General features: G+C 42.6%; 1 protein-coding gene across 2 annotated transcripts in view; it reads right to left on the minus strand.

Moving 5' to 3' along the window:
- Positions 1-9,615, minus strand: part of kcnb2b (potassium voltage-gated channel subfamily B member 2b) — a 76,846-nt gene extending 67,231 nt beyond the window's left edge. Inside the window, exons 1-2 of one of the 2 annotated variants that reach the window (XM_046371171.1) lie at positions 9,170-9,615; positions 7,381-7,982 (exon numbers count right to left, since the gene is read on the minus strand). In XM_046371171.1, coding sequence (XP_046227127.1) covers positions 7,381-7,965 — 585 coding nt within the window. In that variant the 5' untranslated portion in view covers positions 7,966-7,982; positions 9,170-9,615. Of the gene's footprint in view, positions 1-7,380; positions 8,081-9,169 lie in introns of both variants that reach the window. The other variant, XM_046371170.1, reaches the window with a different exon arrangement.
- Positions 9,616-21,826: the final 12,211 nt, after the last annotated feature.

A 21,826-nucleotide genomic window follows, 5' to 3' on the forward strand; every position in this document is an offset into this window, starting at 1 on the left:
CTGAAGCCCGTAATGGAGACCTGGTGCTCATAGCATTTAGAATGATGGCTCTTCTACCCCTTGCCCTCTCACTGTCCCCCCCCCCCCCATTTCTTGCTGGGCGAGTGCAACAAAAAGCAGAGCAGACCACACAAGGGGTGGCAGAGGAGGAGCGAGCAGGACGGCAGGCAGGAGACGAGGAAGGCAGGAGGAGGAAGGAACACATTAGCCTCTTAACCTGAGTGTCACTCAAGCTGGCAGTGCCAGCCAGCGCTGCCGCTCGCTGCTGGTCCACAGCCACTCCCAGCCTTCGGTGGGATTTATGACTTGCTCTGATGGTGCTCAGGCTTTATGCCATTTCTTATCCGATGGACTTTTTGCAGGCTGAGCAGGCATCATAGCAAGTGCGTGACAAGAAATGGTAGACTGTGGAAAATTAATAATGCTTGCTTAAAGAGGCTGTAATAAAGTATGAGGAGGTTTGTTCAACTCTGCAGTTCCCGCCAGCTCTGTGGAACCTTTTACGTACGGGTTTGGTTTCCACAACTTTGCTGTTTTAATTCACTATTAACACTCTCTCTTATCACCACTCTATCATCCGCAAAGACTGCTGTTTTTAGTACTAAAGGACTGAACTTTACCTGCTAAAAGTTACTAACTAACCTCTGTTATGCTAACATTGCTTGCTATCTGCTGCATGTGTAAATCGCCACACGTGCCACATCGCCATGTCAACCTAAAACTTGATAATTTGTCAGATAAGTCAAGTCAAATGTTCACTTATTCAGGCAACTAAAATGAGAGGATTTGGATTATATCATTACCAATTAAATATCTTTGGGTTTTTTGACTGCTGGTCAGACAACACAAACAATTTGAAGACCTCACCTCTGGGAAATTAACATCTTTGAATGATTACTTGCAAAAAATTAAGAGCTTAATTGATTATCCGTATCCTACTACTATCCACAGTAGAAGCCCTTGTCATAACACACTTATTCACTTAGGAAATGTGAAGGTGTATTCTGGGGATGACAGCAGAATTACTAATGAGACTTCAGCTATCAGGCTCCTCACACCTTCTGGCCACCCATTAGCCTTGGTTTGTACTGGCCATGTTGTTTATACAATCCACTTTTGCCTGTTCTTGTCTCCCTTCTCGATCACTCTCACTGTGCGAGTAACATAGCGTATATTAGTCGTGCCTCATGAGTTTCACTTAATGATGTCTTCATTCATGGATCACTATGTGCATGGTCATGTGCTGTAAGCCTTAGGAGAGGCCAGTGGGCTCTGCTGGGACATCACTGCCACCGAACTGCATCCAGACTGTAATTCCTCTGCATGCAAGCTCCCATTTGCAATCATGAAAATAGAAGAAAGCAGTGAAGGGCTATTTGTGCAAAGCAAAGCAAAACGAGAGAAGAGGATGGAGGTGTGTTTTGCAATTACAGCACACAATGATCAATGAATATTTATGAAATAATTACAAATTTACAACAGCTTGATTTCAACAGATCAATTTTAAGGGTCGGAGGCATCAATAGCTTTCTCTTGCATCATCTTCAACAACTTCCTTTGCGCCTCGCTAAAAATGTTCCCTTTCAGCCCTGCGGGTGAGACTCACAGATACAACACTAAAGTGAGATCAATAAAGGCCTGCAGTGTCCCAAGCTTCTTCTCATTGTAGATATGACCCTGGGATACCTCTGCTATAAAACCAAAATACGATGTAGCCAGCCTCTTAGCAGTGAGAGATAATCTGAAAATTAAAAATCGCTTTTGTGTGATGAACTATTGATTCACGGATTATTTGCCACGTACATTTTTTTTTTTATCTCTGCACATACAGCAGTGCATCAACATTATCAGTAGAAATCAAATGCACTCACTGAATATGATGTGTAGAATTGAGCTAAAAGAAATCATTTCATAGACTCTAAAATGATTTTACTGCACAATCAACTCATATGACAAACATGCGACACGATTGTTATGAAAATTGATATTTGCTGCTTAGTAATACAACTATAAATCCAGACAGCACTAGCACAACAGTGGAGAGTGGAAAGTGCTCCATCAATTGCTTACATCACTTGTGCAGTTTGTTGTCCATATGAGGAAATTCATGTTTAGAGTGACTGAACAGCAGAACAAACCACTGGGTATATGCAGCATACACAGCAAATGAAAGAGCCACAGTGTGCAAAGTATAAAACTGACATCAGAATGAATTTCCAAGGAGAAATGATTAAAATTGCTGCTCGTTAGTTGGCAAGCAATGAACCTGTTCCTTTATGCAGCTTCCACTACCCTTTGAACTGCAGGACTGTAAGAATAACCGTTTGTTATCAAAACAAAATCATTAGAGAACTCATTTCAACTCAGCATACTCCACATGTTGACTTATTCAGAGTAAATGAAGACAATGGTGGACACTGGGACTGGCTTAAACAGCACCCTGGCACACCCAGATGATGAATGCTGCTGCCTCTGGCCATGCAGGGACTATAAGAACTCATGCCACCTATAATCTAGGAGGTTCACTCTTATCTGATTATGATTGTGGGGTAAAGAGGATTTAGGTGCTGGCGCCTAAATGCTAGGCTGTACTGATTAGAAGCCCGGTAGAAGGCTTATGTAACTAGGAGACTGCAGGGGGGAAAGATGTGCTCTGCCTAAATGACAAACTCCCCTGCTGTAATACAGTCTGATAACTTCCTAAAGGCCAAATAAGATAATGTAGTACAATATGAACTGCTGCTGGTAACCCATTCTGCCTCTTGCACACAGGAAACATCCTGAGCAAAGTAACTGGCTTAAAAAGATAGAGACAAGCTTATGAAGACCCTTAAAAGCTGATTTCAGCAGTCAAGGTCAGCCTCCAGTGAACAGGCTTTTTGATTGCACAAAATAAGCAAAAAAGTAATTAAAATCCATTTGCTCGACAAGCTTAGAACATTTCTTCCAGGAAATGCCAATGCCCATCGATTTAACCCTCTGAAGTCCAGGCAGAGATGAAAGGATGAAAATGCGCGGAAGTGAACCTGCTGCTTGAATTTGATCCGAGGGCAGACGCTACAGAGAGCCTTTGGTTTAATGCTGACTAAAGACCTCTCACTGATTTTCCCTATCCCCACCTCCCTTCATCTTGAACTCTCCCAATGTCAATGCACACAAAAGGTCGCTAAAGTGGAGAGTAAGAGGCCATCTGCAGTGTTCTGAAACAACATGCTGTAGAGTTACAGCAAAACTGTGAGCTACTGTGAGCTCTGCATTCATATTGCCGCTTCTGCTGCATCACTCATCAGCGATGCTATAAATTTATCAAGAAAATTGTGCACTTGTGGCTGCACTGCATTAAGGTGGATGAATATGACAAAACTGACATTCACAAAGACTGGCATTTGAGGTGTCTGTTACAGTACCTTATTATGCTCGCTACAGCTTCCTCACATGGTGTCATCATCACCAACAGTGTCTGTAGCGGACTGACTTTGGCTGCTCCTGAGCGTGGGAGGACCAAACAGCACAAGTCTGCGCCCAAGCATTGCTTAGCATTCCCACCAGCTAGACTGCATTATTAGATAAAGGAAAGAGTGATGGTGCACATCCACATTAGGAGCAAGCACAAGGCTAGACATGGCTGGTGTAGGGTGGAGGAGGAGGTGGGGGGCAGAAAACCCAACTTGAAATGTCTGGCAAGTAGAAACATTGATCTCTTTAAAATGCTCTGAATCCCTGGCTATTATTTTCCAGGGCTGTCCAGACTGAATGGACTCTAAAGCACAGAAAAAGCTAAACAGGAAAATGCATTCTCTCTTAGAGTGATGGGTGTACTGCAGCTTTAATATTTTATACGACATTGTTAATATTGTGGAAAGCTTTGCACGAACACAAATCAAAATTAAAAGATGCTGCATTTGCAAACTCTTCTACACACATGCAGTATATAAAGTGTGACCACAACTAATAGCATTAAGTTATGGCACCAGAAGCACAGCCTGAGTCATGTGTTAAATGTTGAAGCTCTCACTAAATCACTTGTTGTCTAGCAAATGGTTTGCGAGATCCCGATATTAATTACATACTTTCTGCATGTTATTGTGCAGATAAATGCACCTGAGGCATCTAATCACACTTCCCAATGAGTGAAGACACTTGCAGGAAAAACACACACAGGTCTCATGATGATTGGTAATGGTAGTACATTTATGTAACATAAAAGTAAACACTACTGCAAGTCAGACTCCTTCCAGCAATACAGCAATTTGGATATGGCTTCCTCATATGAGCTTGTGCTAAGCGTATTTGCTGCACAACACGACCCGTGACTCACTGTAAACAAATGAGGGTCAGGGCAGCAAAAATCCTTCTGGCTCTACACCAAGGATGACACGTTCTACTGGATTAATAAAAATTATACCCCGCAGTAAGGAAACAATGGCAACATCCATGATTGCCCCCCTAATCTAATATAATTTAATAGCACATGGCAGACTTTTACCAGTGGCTATAAGCAGTGGAAATGGAGAACAGAGGTGTAGCACTGCTGAGAGACATGATTTCCATCAAATTTTATCTTCAAGAAAACTTGTGTTATGTTTGAGCTGCAAGCTCCTCAAGGTGTACACAGACAAGTACAAGGATTTACAAGGATCCTGCTGAGACGTGAACTTCTCATTTTTTTGGACGCTCACCTGTGACAAGCCAAGCACCAGATACAACCGGACAGAAGATAATCCCCCCTCCTGCTCCCTCCTCCTCCTCCTCATAGAACGGGGCACTCAACCAAAAGTCACGCAGTACCGCACAGAAACCACTGCATTAGCCCATGTCCTCTTTGTTTTGACCATTGCATTCATTATTCATTGGGAAAGGTTTGCAAAGATCCAGCTCAGCATCCTGAGGCGTAACTTACATGACTGCATCTCTTACATCACGCTCTCCCTCTCTCTCTCTCAGGGCTTCCCTCTGTCCTCACTATCTTTTCCGCCACCTCTCTTCCTTCACTTGTGGCTTTCTCTAAACGCAACTCTGCTGCTGCTCTCTTAAACTGATTTTTCTTAGTGCAACATCAAATTAGTTTTCAGCTTTTCCATTCTACAAGGGGCCCGTGCACTGCTGTTATTGCTGATGAATGTAAGCCTAGCTTGATTGACCCTGCTGAAAAGGTCAGTCCTCTCATGTTTAACCTTTATTTAAGGGCAGAGAGGGCCATAGGTGCCATGAAGCAGCACATTGGTCTCTAATATCTGATTAGGGCAGTGTGGGAGGAAAAAAAGAAAGGAGTGAGAGAAAAAGAAAGAGAGAGGGAGAGAGAATATGTGCATGCAAGAAGTCTCCGGGATTGCATTTGACAAAGAGCTCAGGTTGCTTTGAATAAAAGCACACGGCTGTGTACCAGAGCAGTAATGGCATTTCCTTGGTCAGGGGCTTTCGAGGGTTCTCCCTGCATTGTGTGTGCCCCATCAAAGGCTTCCCTGACCTTGGGGAGCTGCCATCGCACTGTCAAGCAGCCCCTGTAGTTTATTTCCAAATGTACTTTCAGCTGTGGATAACCTTAGCACGATCACAGGGCTCAGCCACTAGAGCCACGTTCAAGTTGTCCTCGTGGAGCACTCAGCAGAATGTCAATTCAACTTGAATTAGGCTGGAGTTTCCCTTTTAAGGTTTCACAGGCTTCCCCCACATGATAGTGAGCAGGTCAGCAAATGTGTCTTGAGAATGACTGGCTGTGCTGAGGAGGTAAATCACTTTAAATATCACACAGTGTATCTAATTACCCCACCGCTGTCACCTGAGTTTGGCCTAAATTAGATATTGGCAGCCTCCTGATAATTTATTCCTGTGATATACAGCACCCCCACTGAAGACTGAATACAATTATTGAGAAGAAGCGGGATCCCTGTCCATCACAAATCACTAGTTGATGGGGGGAAAATGAGCCATGCAGGAATAAAGGGAGGAGAAGCGTGGCATGTATAGTAGCCCTACAAAGGAGCTGAACCTTACGTGTTCAGTGTCATTACCATATTTTTGCCATTTTTAAAGCTGAATATTGCACTATAAATTGTGTACAAGGCACCAGGGCTCTGAAATTGAATCTAGCACGATTTCCAAAGTGCCTGAGCCAAAGCGAAATATTGTTTGCTTCAAGGGGAAAGGCCGCAACAATGCACCACACAACACGTACAGCACACCGGGAGCTGCATTTCTCACATGGGGGGGATGATGTTGCCTCGGTCACACACGCTCAAACAGGACCCTGTGTTTATGATCCTCTGACATGGAATATAATCCCAACCAGCCTCACCCTGCACTGACCGATGATGAGATCAGGATACTGGAGACCAAAGGTAAATTACCAGTGATTGGATTTCATCAAGGTTGACCTACCTAATTGAGGATTGAGCCAGAGTTGAGGAGGAGGAGGAGGAGGAACTGAATAAGATGTCATCGTTTTTTTACCAAACACGTCATGTCATGATTTTTTTATCATATTGCCCCACAGGCATTTGACTTCTGTAAGATTACTTAATTATGTACAAATGAAACCTGCCTGTGACTGACGCAGCAGTTTTCTAAACATGTGGTCTGCGGGAGGGAGGAAGCGCCAATGACTACCTCAGTTCATAATCAAATCGCGTAAATGTCCCCAAGGTAAACACAGCTAAACAAAGCTAGAAACGTCAGAATCCATCGACACACCTGCCACAAGGTTTTGACATCATCCTGTCATTACACTTAGTCACAGTCAGATCCAGAAGGGAGCACATGCAATCAGTGATTAAGACTGACACATAACAGCACAGGGAAAGAGATTTGTACGGCTCCCTCCAAGAGATGTGCCGTGTCACAAGTCATTGACAGATTTGGTCTACACTGAGAAATTTTATGCCTGCAAAGAAAGCAACACTCAGAGCTGACGCACTCACCAATTAGTTTGTCAAACTAAGCTGAGTCTAAATGTAGCTCCTGCTGTGATTTCACTACAAATTTATCAGTGGCAGAACTTAAGGTTTTATTTTACCATGATTTTTGCTCGCACATCACACATCTACTTCCACTCCTCACCTTCTTCTTTTTTCCTTTCATTACATCCGCACAAATTGTTGCCCAAAGACTTTCTCTATATTTAATTCATCCCTAACAACTGTTGCTACTTACAAAGATGAAGAGCAGACAGATGGCACGAGAAAAAACCTGATGAGAGTACAGTACACGCCTGTTTAAGATTCAAATTGATGAACTAATGCTTATTTTTTTCCTAGTGGGAGTAGACCTTTAATAAGTGTGCTGGTAATGTGTTATGATCCAGGCAGAGTGTTCGGCTTTGAATGTGATCAGGAAGTGTGAGATGGGGGCGGTGTGATCACACTTCCAGTTTCGGTTCCCTACCTTGGCAGCCACAGAGGAGCTGGGCTTCTCCAGGAGATCCCACAGCTTCTTCCTCTTGTCTGGGCAGCAGGTGTTATCAAACTCTCCCTCTCCTTCCCTCTCCCTCATTGTCTCTGCCTCCCTCCGCAGCTCCTCGTTCATCTGCTCTTTCTTCTGGTGGTAACGGGCCTGGCAGCAGGACTCCAGGTAGATCTCGTCAATCCCCCAGTAGTCTAACTCCTGGCCAAACGAAAGGGCGCACATCTCCTCCATCATGTGCAACTTGCCTGTGCGGTAAAAGTTAAGAATGGAGGTGAAGGCTCCCGGGTGCCGGTCAAAGAAGTATTCGTTTTCGTTCAGGCTGTAGTCATCGCAGACTTCCATCAGGGACTCATGGGTGTTGCAGTCTCGAAGCTTGCCGAGCCGGGTCCTGGGTAGACGGTCCAGGGTCCGCCACAAGACCTCATGGTTCAGACCCCCAATGTTAAGGCGGACTCTGCGGGATCGAGCTTTGGTGCGGATGATGTCGATGGGCTCGGGGGGCAGGGAGGGAGCAGTCCGGGTGTTGGTGGGCTTCGGCCCTGCTGGTCCAAGCTTCTCAGCCATGATGATGGAAAGGGAGACTGATTGGGGGAAGATATTATGATGACGGGAGGAAAAAAGGAAAATGGAAAAAAATTTAGAATTATGGTGGATCCTCTTTAGGGAAGTCCCTCCATGGCTGAGAAAACAACAAAAGAGACAGTTTGCGAGATGAGTAAATGAAATGAAAATTATTTAAGTGATTTAAAATTTGAACATTCCAAAATTTGACATCTTTTTCGTGATCATGAAACAAAAAATTAAATCAGCCCCTCACACGGTTACCTGTTACTTCAAATTGTCAGTCAAATATAGCAACAGCTGCCCAGTGTAATTGATCCCTTTCATCACATTTCGGAGAAGGTGTTAGACAGAATCAATGATTTTGTTTTAACAGTCAATATGGCTGCTTTGCTTTGCACTCCACTCTAGGGCTGTTATGGCTGTAGTGAGGCAATGAACTCCCGCTGGAGCACTACTTTCCATGCAGCCCATCGGTGGAAATGGGACTCAGTGGTAGGTCAGGAAACAAATTAACTGTAAGAAGCTATCGAATCCACTGATCTGTTCGGACTATTTGGGTGGAGGAGGCATGTGTGACAGCAATTTCTGCAGTCTTATTTAAATTGTCGTTGTTAATTCTCTCTTGTCCCTTGACATGTGTGGTCAATTTAATCACATTTTTCTGACGAATATAATCCCTTGCACATTAAAAGACTCACTCTATGAATTTTAATTTAATCTTTACACTTGAAATTGTACAAAAGTTGTAAATATTATTCTCAAATCATCAACTGAAGCAAGTTTCTATTTTTAATTAAGAATCGGGCTTGTATCATCCCTGTAGAGAACGAAGATAAGCGGATGTTACTGATTGCAACAGTTTTTAGTCACATTTGGAACTGCCTGATTATTGTGTTCCCAACACTCGCTACAAAGCAGTCAAATGTACAGTCCAGATGAATTCAAGTAGATGTGTAGAAAGGGATGTAAACTGGCATCACGTTGCTGATTTCTATGTCTTGTCTTGTTCTGCAGTCCTATAAATTCAAAAACACTGCATTGCCTACCTGTTACGCTACACCGTATTTTGATTAGGTTTCCATAATCCAACACCTTGTATGTAAATCAGCCTATAAAACCTGGCAACACACGAATTCTGCTCTCGACTCTGCTCAAAGTGGCGTCCAAAATTTTGAAAAAGTCACAAATAAACAGTCTTTCTCACCTTGCTGAGATAAACCACCTTTTGCATGCAAACTCCTCTTGTTCCTCGGGGAGTAGCGGATGAAAAAGGGAGCCGGGATCCCCCTTCAGTCAAGCGGACAAGACCGAGCAGAGCACACGGCGGACGCCGCGCTGAGAACGCGCGTCCCACATTTTGTTGAAAACGAGTCGAGAAAAGAAGGAGCGGAGGGGAAAAACGTGAATATCTTCCTCTAAAAACGATCACCGGGTCAGAAGCAGCGGCGTTTCGCCATCGGAACACAAGGAAAAGAGTGCAGCCTTCATCCAAAAGCTCGCAGCGTGCGGAGAAGACGGGCTCACTGAATCACTGTGCTGCGGACGTCGGGGCGCGTAAAAAGGCAACGGGAATGAACGGGATAACTGCGGAGTGTCCCGCTGTATACTACATAAGGAGGAGCGGAGGGGTGCGCTCGGGCTGCACCACATCCGAAAGGTGAAAACGTCAGTGTGACTGGGTAGCAGATTATGTTCTGCAACAAAACAAAACGAAAGCAACTCCTTCCATTCCGATGGATTGTGGACTCGAAGAGAGTTGATTGGAGATTCTATTTATTTATTTATATCATAACAGCACAAACACACAGGCAATTACCTTTACCTCATATCTGAGAAATCACATTACTATCAGCGATCCCGTGGCTGGTATTGAAGTGTTGCTGGCAAATAATATGAGGTGCGTAATTTTGCCAGGGGCAGCTTTTAGTGAAGTGACTATGAAATGATATACTGATTATGCACAATAAAGCCCTGGCTTTTACTTTACAGTAGTGGGAAGAATCTCCACTAAAACTTAGAGAAAATACTCTTTAATTTGGCTTTTATTTTTAGAACACATGCACACCAATTACAAGCAAAATAGCTAAAACCTCAATGGTAACAGCACAGCAAGTAACGTGATCTGAAGATGACAAGAACATGTCCTGGCCCTGTATCTTGACCACCTGAGAGGGCAGGCAGCAGCAGTAACACAGCAACAAACCCACGCAAATGCACCTTATGCCAGGTAATCAAAACCCACCTTATCTCTTAGCTATCAATATGTAATGATGTCCCCACTCCCTGGTCTTAAATGAATAAATGGAGATTTTAAATTATGTATCCCTTATTATCCCTCAGATCATTACCCACACTACTGGAGTGCTCTCCTCTCTCTCCCCTCTCTATCCCTCCCTCTCACTTCATATGAATAGTGTTCAATACAGCAATAATATTTCCCCATAGAGCGTCAGTTGTCAGTTGAACATTTCCCCTTAGCCAAGCATTTTTGCAGAAATTTGATTATACGCTGCATATGTGTAATTGATTTCCCTGCCATGTTCCTTCCTTCCAGTGACAAGTGATCAATAATGCTGCATTGACTAAATGGAGCCTTTGTGTGCGTGTATACTGTGTCTTAACTGTGGCAATTGTTGGTTGAAGGTCAAATGTCCAGATGTCACACATAGATCTGCAGATTCTCCGCAGTATAATCCCACATCATCTTTATGGCGATCACATATGGACCTTATTAATTATTTGAATGTGACTTCACTACTCTGTCAAGCACATGGGCTGCCCCCATCTCTTTGCCATGCAAATTTTATTTGAATATGGCAAGAGGGTCATCGGAGTTGTGGAAAATGTTCATCATCGAGGGAGAAAACGTCAACTCCGACAACACACCATGATGAGATTCATTTGAAAGTGTTCATGACTGGAGTAGTGAAGCATCACTCTGACCCCTAATTGACAGGTGTAAATGATTCTCTTGAAGACAAAATCATGGCACACGATGACTGATGACACAACACTTAATAACTTAGGGAACAGAGAAATGATTAAGGGCAATTGACTGTGTCCCCTTCCATTAATTATATCCAAAGTGGCAGCCAATCGACTATCCTTTGAGTCACAATGTGTGAGGTAGCATTGATACAATATAATCAGCAGAGAAGGAGTGTGCAATACAGCGTCTAAAGCGGGCAAATGTGCTGTGAAGAGTAATACTTTGTGCAGCAGAATCTTTCAGCTCTATACTAACATCAACTGCATGCATGAGTACTCCAGGGAGTTGAAGCCAGCCTGCGTCCCACCATGTGGGTGGAATAACTCCAGTTAGCAGCAGCTTGATATCTGTAATTACCAACTTTCCATATAGAAATCTGTTGATGCACTGCAGGTTAAAAAAGACTACAAAATGATTTTTTTTCTCTTCCTGGAGGGTGTTCACAGAGATGAGGTTATGCAGGCTTTTTTAATTCTTGTGTACTATGTGGGCATGTGCACTTGTGTGGGTTGTTGCCATAGCAACCCAAATTGTAGCATCATGCTGGAGGAACACTTTGGTCCACGGAGCCAGAAAGACATGCACGCTAGCATGGCTGACGGCGACTGAATCAACAATTTAGTCAATTAAACTTTACTGTACTTATCAGAATATTTTATGCACCCTGACAGAAATTACGCAATGCAGACTAAAAGCCATGCAGAAGCTTCATACAGCACGTTCTGCAAGTGAAGACTGAAGAGAGTAAGTATTAAAGAAGAACCCAAAGGTGAGGCGCTAACCTAACTTAACAGTCACCTCCAGCTTCGCTCTTACTGAGCATGTTCTCATCAATCTCAGACCAAAAAGAGATGACTGACTCCACCGGCTGCCGCATCCCTGAGCCGTCACTGCCTGCTGTATTTTCCCTTTCCAATTTGTCATAAAACGTGTCCACTCCATCATCCAACTAACACCGTGGACACACTTGCAATCCGCAGCTCCTGTTTCTGATGCTGTCAGCACATGAAGGAGACACACCATCATCTGTTCATAACGCCTTCATTAGGGAGAGAGAAATGCACATATCAGTTATGGCTCCCCTGCAAGTAGCTGGATGTCTTCACTGACAGATAAAGAATATTCTACTCTATTGGACTTTGAATATATTCATGCAAGAAAAGGTTAATAAACCTCAGATTTAAACAAACAAGCTGTGTTGTCTTGTGTGCAAAATGTGTGTGGCAGAAGAGGGAGAGAAAGAAATGTGGATGGCTGTAATTTGCTGTGAGCTTCTGCAGGAGGGGGGAGAGCAAAAGTCACATTCAGTTAGATTACAATAATAAGCATTCAATCAGTGTGGGACACCTTTCTATTAATAGAAAGCTGCAATGGATTTGAATACTTGTAAAGAAAAAAAACAAGACAGAGGTGGGCAAGGTTATAAATGCAAGCGTGTGCTTTCTCCCACTCTGTTTCTCTGCTGCCAGTGCAAGCCTGGGATGTAACATCCTTTTAAGAAGTGTCATTTATTATTTTATGAAATTCAAAGTAGAGTAAAGCTCATACGTCATCAAGATTGTGAGTTTGAAGGCTTTGTGAGTATGTCGAGGTGCAGTGCTGTGTGTGCAAATGTGTTTGTGTGTGTGTGTGTGTGTGACTGCATCTGTGCGGACATGTGTGTGTTTTTGTCAATAAGAGGGAGGAAACGAGCCCTAGCAGCAGCCTGTTTATTCTCTTTGGCTATTTTTAGATGGTGGCCATGTCAAGGTCCACACAACCACCCACCCACCCACAGTGGGCAGCAGTGGCCTTCAATATAATGGTCTGCCACAGACCAGAGTCATTAATCTATGTCATCTCTTCATTCATCCCGTAAAACACACCTGTTCACCTCGGATACTGCCATCACCATCTAACATGTCAAAAATACATTTGGTGCTTTGGTATTTTGTTGCACAAAATAAGACTTCAGCATACAAGGTGTCCAATGGGATCGTAGGTCTGAGTCCCCATCATGTAACCATGCGTTCACTAAATCCTGGGTCAAATCCATTTCCCATTGTTTATTGTCACTCCCTACCAATCTTTCAATATATATATATATATATATGTATATACTCACACACACACATATACATGGGACAAACAAACATGATTGATTACTCCACTCTGCTGGTTATGTTTGAACAAAACATCCAGGGCTATGAATTACAAATTGGCTGTTTTTTTTATATTTTTATTGAGATTCCAGTTGCTGGTCGGTTGCTCTCGCAGACCAACATAGTATCGCAGCAGAAATATAGAGAATTCGTGTGACTATCTTAAGTGCCTGCACTGGAGTCACAGGGAGGAAACATTTGGGCAACCCAAGCACTATTGCCAAGGTTAGGAAAAGATTTTCAGTTTGTGAAACATCACATCATTGTTTACCAAATTCAGAATGTCACATCATTTGCAGCACAGCTTCAGATTAACCTCCAAATTTCAGGAATTTGGTGCCATACTCATCAGCATTCATCAGTGTGAATATGCTGCCACGCAGAGTAGTAAAGATGCTCAGTGCTGCACCTTAACCCAAGGTGCTTGTGGCAGCATGATGATGTGAATATAATGCACTTGGTCTAATTGCTGCAAAAACACCCAGGCTGGCGATTTGGCCCACTAACTACTGTCAAGAGTTGCCCTATGAGTATAAGCATTTATGTAATCAGGGCAGGTTTGGCACCTCCAGCGTGTTCCACTGATCACTGTGAGTTGTACTTCGAAGTGAAAGACGGGGAGGAGAGACCACGGTATGAATAGCAATGAAGTCACTTGTGCTGTAGCTGAAATACGGTCCTGGCGTGGACCATTTATTAGGCCTATCTTCAGTTTGCATCTGACTTGTTGAAGATGAAACAGCCATTTTTATGTTCTGTTTGTTCCAATATACCACACTGTGCCTGTTATAGTAAAAGAATTGACAATATGCTTTTAGTTAGTGCTTTATTGCAGCCCATATATGAAACAGACCAGTCAGTAAGTGAGTTTTTCTACCATAGGTGCTGCTGGCATGCCTGGATTATTGTTATTAACTTTCTCATTGCTTTGCATCTTAAACAGGACAAGCTAACATTATCAAAACAGCGCTCATGGCTTGTCAATCTATGCAGATCATTCCTGCAAACCACTTATGCTGATGTAGCACAAAGGCCTTGTTTATTCTGCCATAAGTCAGAGAGTTGCATTGATACTGTTGTCAGTTGTGTAATTGGGTCCACAGGTAGCGTTATGGTGTTATGACTCCCTCTGTGAAATAATGTGAAAGATTAATCATTTGGACAGGAAACCAAAACCTTCCCACTCCTGGGAGGGATATTGAGAGGGGGAAATTCTTTCCTCCTCACACAAATGAACTCAGGAAAGAGGAGGGAGGTTGTAATGTTGACTGTGTTTGTGTCTTTTCTCAAATGATCTCATCCTTAAAACTGGCAGAAGTGCTTGAACTTAATTAACAAACCTAAAGTCCAAAACACTGATGAGCTTTATAGAACATAAACAGCATGTTAACAAACAGGTCCATTTTTTGCCTGATGGACCAGTTTGTTAAGATACGAGCCACGTATTGCACTCAGGTGCTGTGTAATGTAATACTGATGCAGTACTTTACTGCTAATGTGTTGCAAGTTCAATTACTTAGCCTTTTGGGGGAATATACTGCATAGATTTGTTCGCTAGTTAAAAACAACATTTACTTGTTTGCCTACTTTAGGGTTTTGTTTTCTGACAAAGTCAAGAAGCTCAGGTGCCCTAATAGTAAAACCGTAGTCCTTCGATTTTGGATACCTGCATTCATTTTTCATTCAATTTTCTCATGCCTGACCCATGCCTATCTGACTTGACTTATGTATTCATGTTTGCACTGTGCATCCTGCTGTGAACACACCACTGGGTGACAAATGTTTGCAAATAGGGCTAACTATAGGTGTCTGCAGACATACATTGTCTGTGTCGAGGTCAGACCAGAGCAGGTGATGTCGCCCTATCTGGTTTCCCTGTTCAGGCTGTTGTTTACCCACTGATGCGTGTCTGCTGTCATGTTGATGATACTGGGCAACAGCATTTCTTGCCTTTAAGTATAGGAGATGGTGTTGCACTGATATCCAATCCCCCATCCCCTCAGCTAACTCAACTGTGTGTGTGTGTGTGTGTGTAAGCAATAACCTTGGGTATTTGCATTAACCAATTCATCAAGTCACTGGACATGCAGCGATCCAATGTACACGGTTGATATTTTCAATCACTATCAACGTCCAGTGGTGATATGATATCATTTCATCTCGTCTGTGTCCTTCAAGGTTACACATATTGGACTTTAAAGATAATGCTAACTGCTGGAGATGTCAAGGCTCTTGATGGACTCTAGTACATGCTCTCTGGAAGCACCTCCTAATTTAAACCAGCCTGTTAAAGAGGTCACTGGTGCCGAACTTGAATTCTGTCCTTGACGGCAGGTGATCCCCTGAATGTGACCCACAGTGATTGGCCCAGACCAGTATCATACCAGTGTCACGAATGATACAGGCAGATGGAATATCTGGGACTGGGGACCAAGCCTGGATTACCAACTTCTAGATGCACTTTATGTCATCTGGTTTGTGCCAGTCAAAGTGAAAATTTGTCTGTGAATGTGCACCACTCAATCATAACATCAGTTGAAGAGATAAGAACCTGAATGTGCTTTTGTTCGATGACCCTAAGGTCCTAAGGTCTCAAAAAGAGTCTTTGAATCAAAATCTGCTTTTGACACCTTCATTTAATAGATTTATTCTTATATGGTTGGTAATTCTAAAGTAAAATAACTTGCACTTGTATTTATATAAAGACTGCTCGCATTGCAAAGAAAGTAGGGAGTTAAATTGTGTTGATAAGTGCCAAGCAGTTCATTTTTGCCCTCAGGCAGAGTAGAAGGTTAATGCACCATGCTGGGGAAATTGAAGTAAAATTAAACCTTATAAAGAAAACCATCATATTGGCTATTGTCCCAGATGGACATTTAAGTGCCAGTCACGATTTTGTACACTTTGTACTCTTTGCTCTCTTACTCCAAATAGCTTCCTCCAGGGAATCCCTTTGCTTTGCTTTACTGTGAAATAGATAAATTGGGCCTGTCCTCCAGCGTTTTTTTTCTTCTCACTCATTACACAAAAAACATTCTGGTGAATTTTTGTGGACCAATTTGTGTCTTTTCTGTATCAGTTTATGATGGAAATGTCATTATTAATATAAAGGAAAACACAAAAGGCAAATCAGAATAGAAAACATAATGGAACAAAATACTGCATTGCTTTATTCTCCTGTAAATCATTTAATGTTATCTCTGCTGAGTCAACACAGATGTAGGCGTTATTTAATCTTCCATCCTCTTTTGTGTCTTTTGTTTGATTACTTTTTGTGTATGTGGCACCTGTGCACATTAGTGATAAATGAATTAATTTAATTTGGACTTTATTATCTCATATGCCTTTCAGCAAAATTTCTGCTCATTTTCAAAACTTCCTAGACATTTAAAACATAGACCGTGTATTTGTGTTTTGCAGTGATTTTTAGAAACCAGTCTTATCTTAACTCTGTTACTGAAGCTGACGGAAAACAGGAACACGATACATTTTGGACATAAGCATTAAAACGTTGATCAAATCTGTGAGAGCTTGTTAAAGAAATAATTCTGGACAGCAAAAACCTTGAGCTCTGAAGTTCAAATCTACACACAAGCCATGACAGTTTAATTCACGTGCCTCTGAATTCGTCAACAGTGTCAAACTGCCCAGCACTGAGAGCTGGAAGGGAATGTGAATCTTTGTCTTCATCCTCCTCCTTTCCCCTTGTGGCTCCTCCATGTTAATCAACCGTGAATTGTTGCTTCTTCTTTCCATTTTATGGCAGATTGCAAATATTGCTTTTGAGGTTTCATAAGGCCACCATCTATGAGTCGCATTCAAATGGTTTATTAAAATGAGCGTCCTCTGCTACTTTGATGTTTTCAGACCTACGCCTATGAACAGACGAAGATGCTTTGAGATTCAGTCGCTTGGAACATTATGCATTTACCCCAAATTACTGTGGGAGGCCACTCTTGGGACTAAGGAGCTGACTGGAGGACACGATTTTTATTCTTTTCAGAACAAGAACAGGTTGTATCCTAATTTAACTTTATTAAGTAACCATGCAGTCTTAACCAACATTTTGATTCAAAGTAACAATCTACTGGATGAGTTCCAGAGAGAGGGACGAGGGTTTTACACATTCAACACGACCACAGGCTCCTTGAATGTACAGCTCCACACCAGCTGAGCAATCAACGCCCTGCAGTATAGTTTCTGAGAAAAGGCAAGAGCATCAGAGTTGTCACTCCGTCCACTTCCCTTCCATAACATCCACACTGATTTGACAAAGTCATCTTTGATTGCTGTCGATGTGTCTGAATACTCACCTAAAAATAGACTTGATGACTGGGCTCATATCTGGGAATGATGATAGACGTGTCTTTTGGGTACGTAAAGTGGGTACATGTGTTGTGAGGCTGACATGTAGATTTGTCTGTTAGCAGGGTTTATCTTTTGGTCTACTTGAGTGGTGCATGTCATGGATTTTACACACAATTATTTATGGCCCGCCACTTCAATACACTTAGCCACTAGCAGACATCAATAGTGTTTTCCCGGCCTCTGTAAATCTGAGACAGGGCACTTACTTTTTTTCTATAACTACTGAAGCTCACTTAGGGCAAAAGGCCAAATGCTGTTTAGATAAACTGTAAATGTTCAACGTAATTAAAGTGAGCCACACTTTTTCACATGCCATAACCTCACCATACCTCTATAGCCTCACGCTGAGCCCGGGGAAGCCTGTTTAGACTTCCACAGTAGAAAAGGTCAACTAATCCTTAAGATGAAGGTCCCATTTTCTAAAAAATATCTTAGGTTACATGATTCTCACTGCAGGTGCATGAGCAAAGATCATCTCAGCCTTAAGATGGCCTGGGGATGATTGATTTGTACAGCTCTGAAAACTAGCTGACACAAGTCCTGAACTTCCAAATCCCCACTGAAGAGGCAGGCTGAATAGATCCTGTCAGGAACTAAGACTTCCTTCCCTCCATCCATCATGCGACATGCCAGGCAACCCTGCGCAGCTCAACACGCCCTCTGCCCAGAACTCAGGTCCAAGCCCTTGTCCAAAAGTGGACTCATGATGAGAAGTATCAAAATGAGTTATTGCTGTCAGCATAAAGGAGACCCCCTGAGGACAGATGGCAGTCCTTGGATCATTGCACCCACATTAACCTTCCTGTGAAGGGATCAGGCCCAAGCTTACTTTCACAAGGGAGTTGGGTCATTGTTCTAAGAATACTTTCTCCGCTTTTTAGAGGGCACCTGCATTCACTATAGCTCCTGCGGGCCTGGCAGATAGACAGAAAAGGAATGAAGCCCTCAAAAGAAATGTCAAATGGGCCCTTGGCAGCGGTGGTAATGTTATCCCTCGGGTGATCTGTAACTCACACCTGAGGGAAAGGTTAGCGCACAGTGGATCTCTGTCCATTTGATTACCGTGACAGAGGCAGAGGTAATTAAGTTAATACAGTTTAATTATGTTGAGTAGGATTCAATGAATGTTTCATTGTTATCCCTGGTCGCTGGTCACAGCTCAGAGTGAAACGACCGTATCACCTGCGTTGCCTGTTGGCAGTTTGGACGTGATTCAGGAAATGAACACCTCCACAGCCACCAAACTCAGTCATTTAATACGTATAACCAAAAGTTACTTAAGAGGAGCGAGCGATCTGCTTGATAATTCATCTGGAAAATATATTGTTTTTTTCCACTGATTATAATAGCTTTTTTTTTTGTTAATCAGCTTTACAGTATCCTTCAATTAAGCCTAAAAACTGTAGCTCTTTGATTTGACTAAAGTCATTTAAAGACCGTCATCCTTCATGCTGTGACCATATATGGTTCAATTACTGCACAGAAGTAGTGTTTATACACTACAGTGGCTATTTTGTCAAGAATACCGTTAGCATATTTTTCATTCATACATTATACACGCATAGGGTCCAGGATAATGAAACAAAAACATTTTCCCTCTGTGTTAAGTAACCCACTTGTTACAAAACAGCTTGATTCCGAGTACACACTTAAACAGTAATTTCCTAACCCATCTCAACTCTGTGCCCGTTCTACTTTAAGCTTGGCTGGGTGACGACTGTCCATTGTTGAAACCATATTGAGTGCTGTCTTTTTTAATGACTGCATTCATCAGTATAAGCTTTCAGTCATTTGAAATACAGCTCGACTGCGTTCTGTGCAAGGTGTTTAATTGTCTGCTCTCTAAGTGCCCTCTTGGTATTTTATTGAACTAATTTATTCTGAATGGAAACCCTAGAGGGTATAAAGCCATCTGTTTGACATTGCCAGCTGGACCCTGTCCGATAAGAGACATTTTTACAGCAAGGTTCAGCTTCAGGGTTTAAAAATACACAATGCAGACAGTGTGGATCTGGTATACAACTGATTCAAAATGAAGGAGAAACTGCTGAATGTGTACCGATTAGATCATAAATTATGATATCAGTCTTGATGTCCTAAACTAAAGACAGAGTATTTGGAGAAATCAATAGTCCATGAGTGCAGGAAGAGATGCCTTAAAACAGCTGAGATAACAGCTGAACACCTGAGAGAAGGTAGAGAGAAATTTGTGCAATGCCAATGAATAAATTATTGTCTTCTTTTTTTTAACTGCAAGGTCAGCTCTGTTGCTCAGCTTCTCCAGGGAAACCTCCGCCAACACATATGAGCTCACACACACACACACACACACACACACGCACACTGGTCAATCTCAGGCTCCCTACTGACACATGCATCGCTGCAGATGTCTTCCTACACAGAAGTGCATTTTATGAAAGCATACAAATGCACTTGTAGCACAAACTGCACATGCATGCCATGTGTGCCTCTGGAGAAGAGATGCATTTCTTGGAGCCCAGTGTGTTATAATGAGTGCAGTGTTATAAAAAAAAAAGGGAGGGGGGGGCACCTTTACAGTGAGTCTCTTGACCTGTGCATGTGGGAAGCTGTTTTCTGTGGAAGAGGAGGAGGTTCAAGGGTGAACATGGCTCTTAGCAAAATACATTGAAATGACTGCACAGAGGAGACAGCCAATAGAGTTTTCCCATTTCAGATTTCACTAAAATCTCACAGACTGGAAGGTGACATGTGGAGTTAAACAGGAACATAATGTAAGCCTGGTGTGTATGCACTTTGCAGTGTATATGAACTCACATAAATATCCCCCAAATATATCAGAAGGACAGAAGATGATTAAACTTTTTAGGATTATTTATAGTGTGCTGAACTGACATGCTGAGAGTTATTTATTTGTGAACCATCAAAAACATTTATGAGTCTGTTTCAGCAGTATGCTCTGAACAAGAAGTCATAAATCTAAGGAGTGTATCTTCCCTCCCCTCCTCGCCGTCCGTTAAGCTGTCTCCACCTCACTATCTCACCCCACCTCTCCCGCCTCTCATTTCTCATTTTTCAGAGGCCCCCGTCATCCGAGCAAGGGCCTTCCCTCATAAACATTTGCTATCAGTTTCAAATTCATTAGTCCTGATTGGCTTTCTTTTTGGCTGGTGGTGGTGGTGCAAGTGAAGCGAAACACATTTCAAACCTAATGCTCTTGAAACAGCATTTCTGGGAAAAGAAGTAGGATAGACTACGGCCAGAAGGTAAAAAGGATTAACAAGAAGTTCCACAGTTTCCAGTATGATATCGAACTCCACAATCATGTTCGTTCATTTGTCAGATAAGCATGTGCTCTCAATTAAAAATTTAACAGCCCTGCCTCTCTGTGCACAATGTAATGTTCATGAATGGTCTGTATCAACCAGCCAACCAACCGAGCGGCAGCAGTGTGTCTCAGCATGTGTGTTCCAGTCAGAAATCTGTGTTGTCTCCACAAGGTGGTGTCATGCTCATTAGCTAAATGTTGTAGTTCATTTTCACAGCCAGTCAGACTCCTGAAGGCTTTGTTGTGTGGGTGTTATTACCTCCATCTTTCCCACATCTACATCACTGGTCGATAGAAATAAAGTAGTCTAAAATAGATCTTTAATTAACTCTGCTTTACCCCCCACCCCACCCCCCCACACACACACCACCACTCCAAACAGAGAGATCTGCATAAATGTGCTTTTCACTGTTTATGCCAGCTACTTTAAACTGTCTGTGGACTGTTGTTATCCTGTAGTAGGAAGTGCCAAGTGTTACTTTACAAAACCGTTTACTGCTGAGAGCAGAACAGCGAAGTGAGAGGGTGAAGCCAACCACTCATTACCACAGTTTGGAAGGTGCTGGTCCATGGAACTGTATGTCTTGACCCGTCCATCGACCTTCAAAATAATTGTTGCAGAGAAGTGGAGACAGTCCATTACCCACAATGCCTGTCAGCCCACTAGCTCATACAACCTCAATCACTAAATAAGGTCAAGAAAACAGGGCATCCTGGAGTGGCTCATCTCTATCTCCTCTCTCCCTTTTTCTAACTCAGCCTTCCAACCTAATCCCTCCTTGCGTTTCATCCACATTCTTTATTGTCATACAAACTCACAGTTGCTGTCTTTCACTCTCTGATGAGCAGTCATGCGATATGACTTTAAGTTTGTTTCTAATGACAGCCCAGTGGTCAGCTTTGGCTGTGGGTGAGTTTAACTTTGTGTCTGGGGTTAACAAGCTTTGTCTGGGCCAAGCAAGCAGTGCCAACCATGACACATGATCGGCTTATTCATTCACCAAGAGCGTTTGTAGGAACCAAAACTTTAGAAACCGGAAAATCGGTTTTCACTTT

This window comes from Scatophagus argus, chromosome 18 (genome assembly GCF_020382885.2).
Source record: "Scatophagus argus isolate fScaArg1 chromosome 18, fScaArg1.pri, whole genome shotgun sequence".
NCBI classification, from domain to species: domain Eukaryota; kingdom Metazoa; phylum Chordata; class Actinopteri; family Scatophagidae; genus Scatophagus; species Scatophagus argus.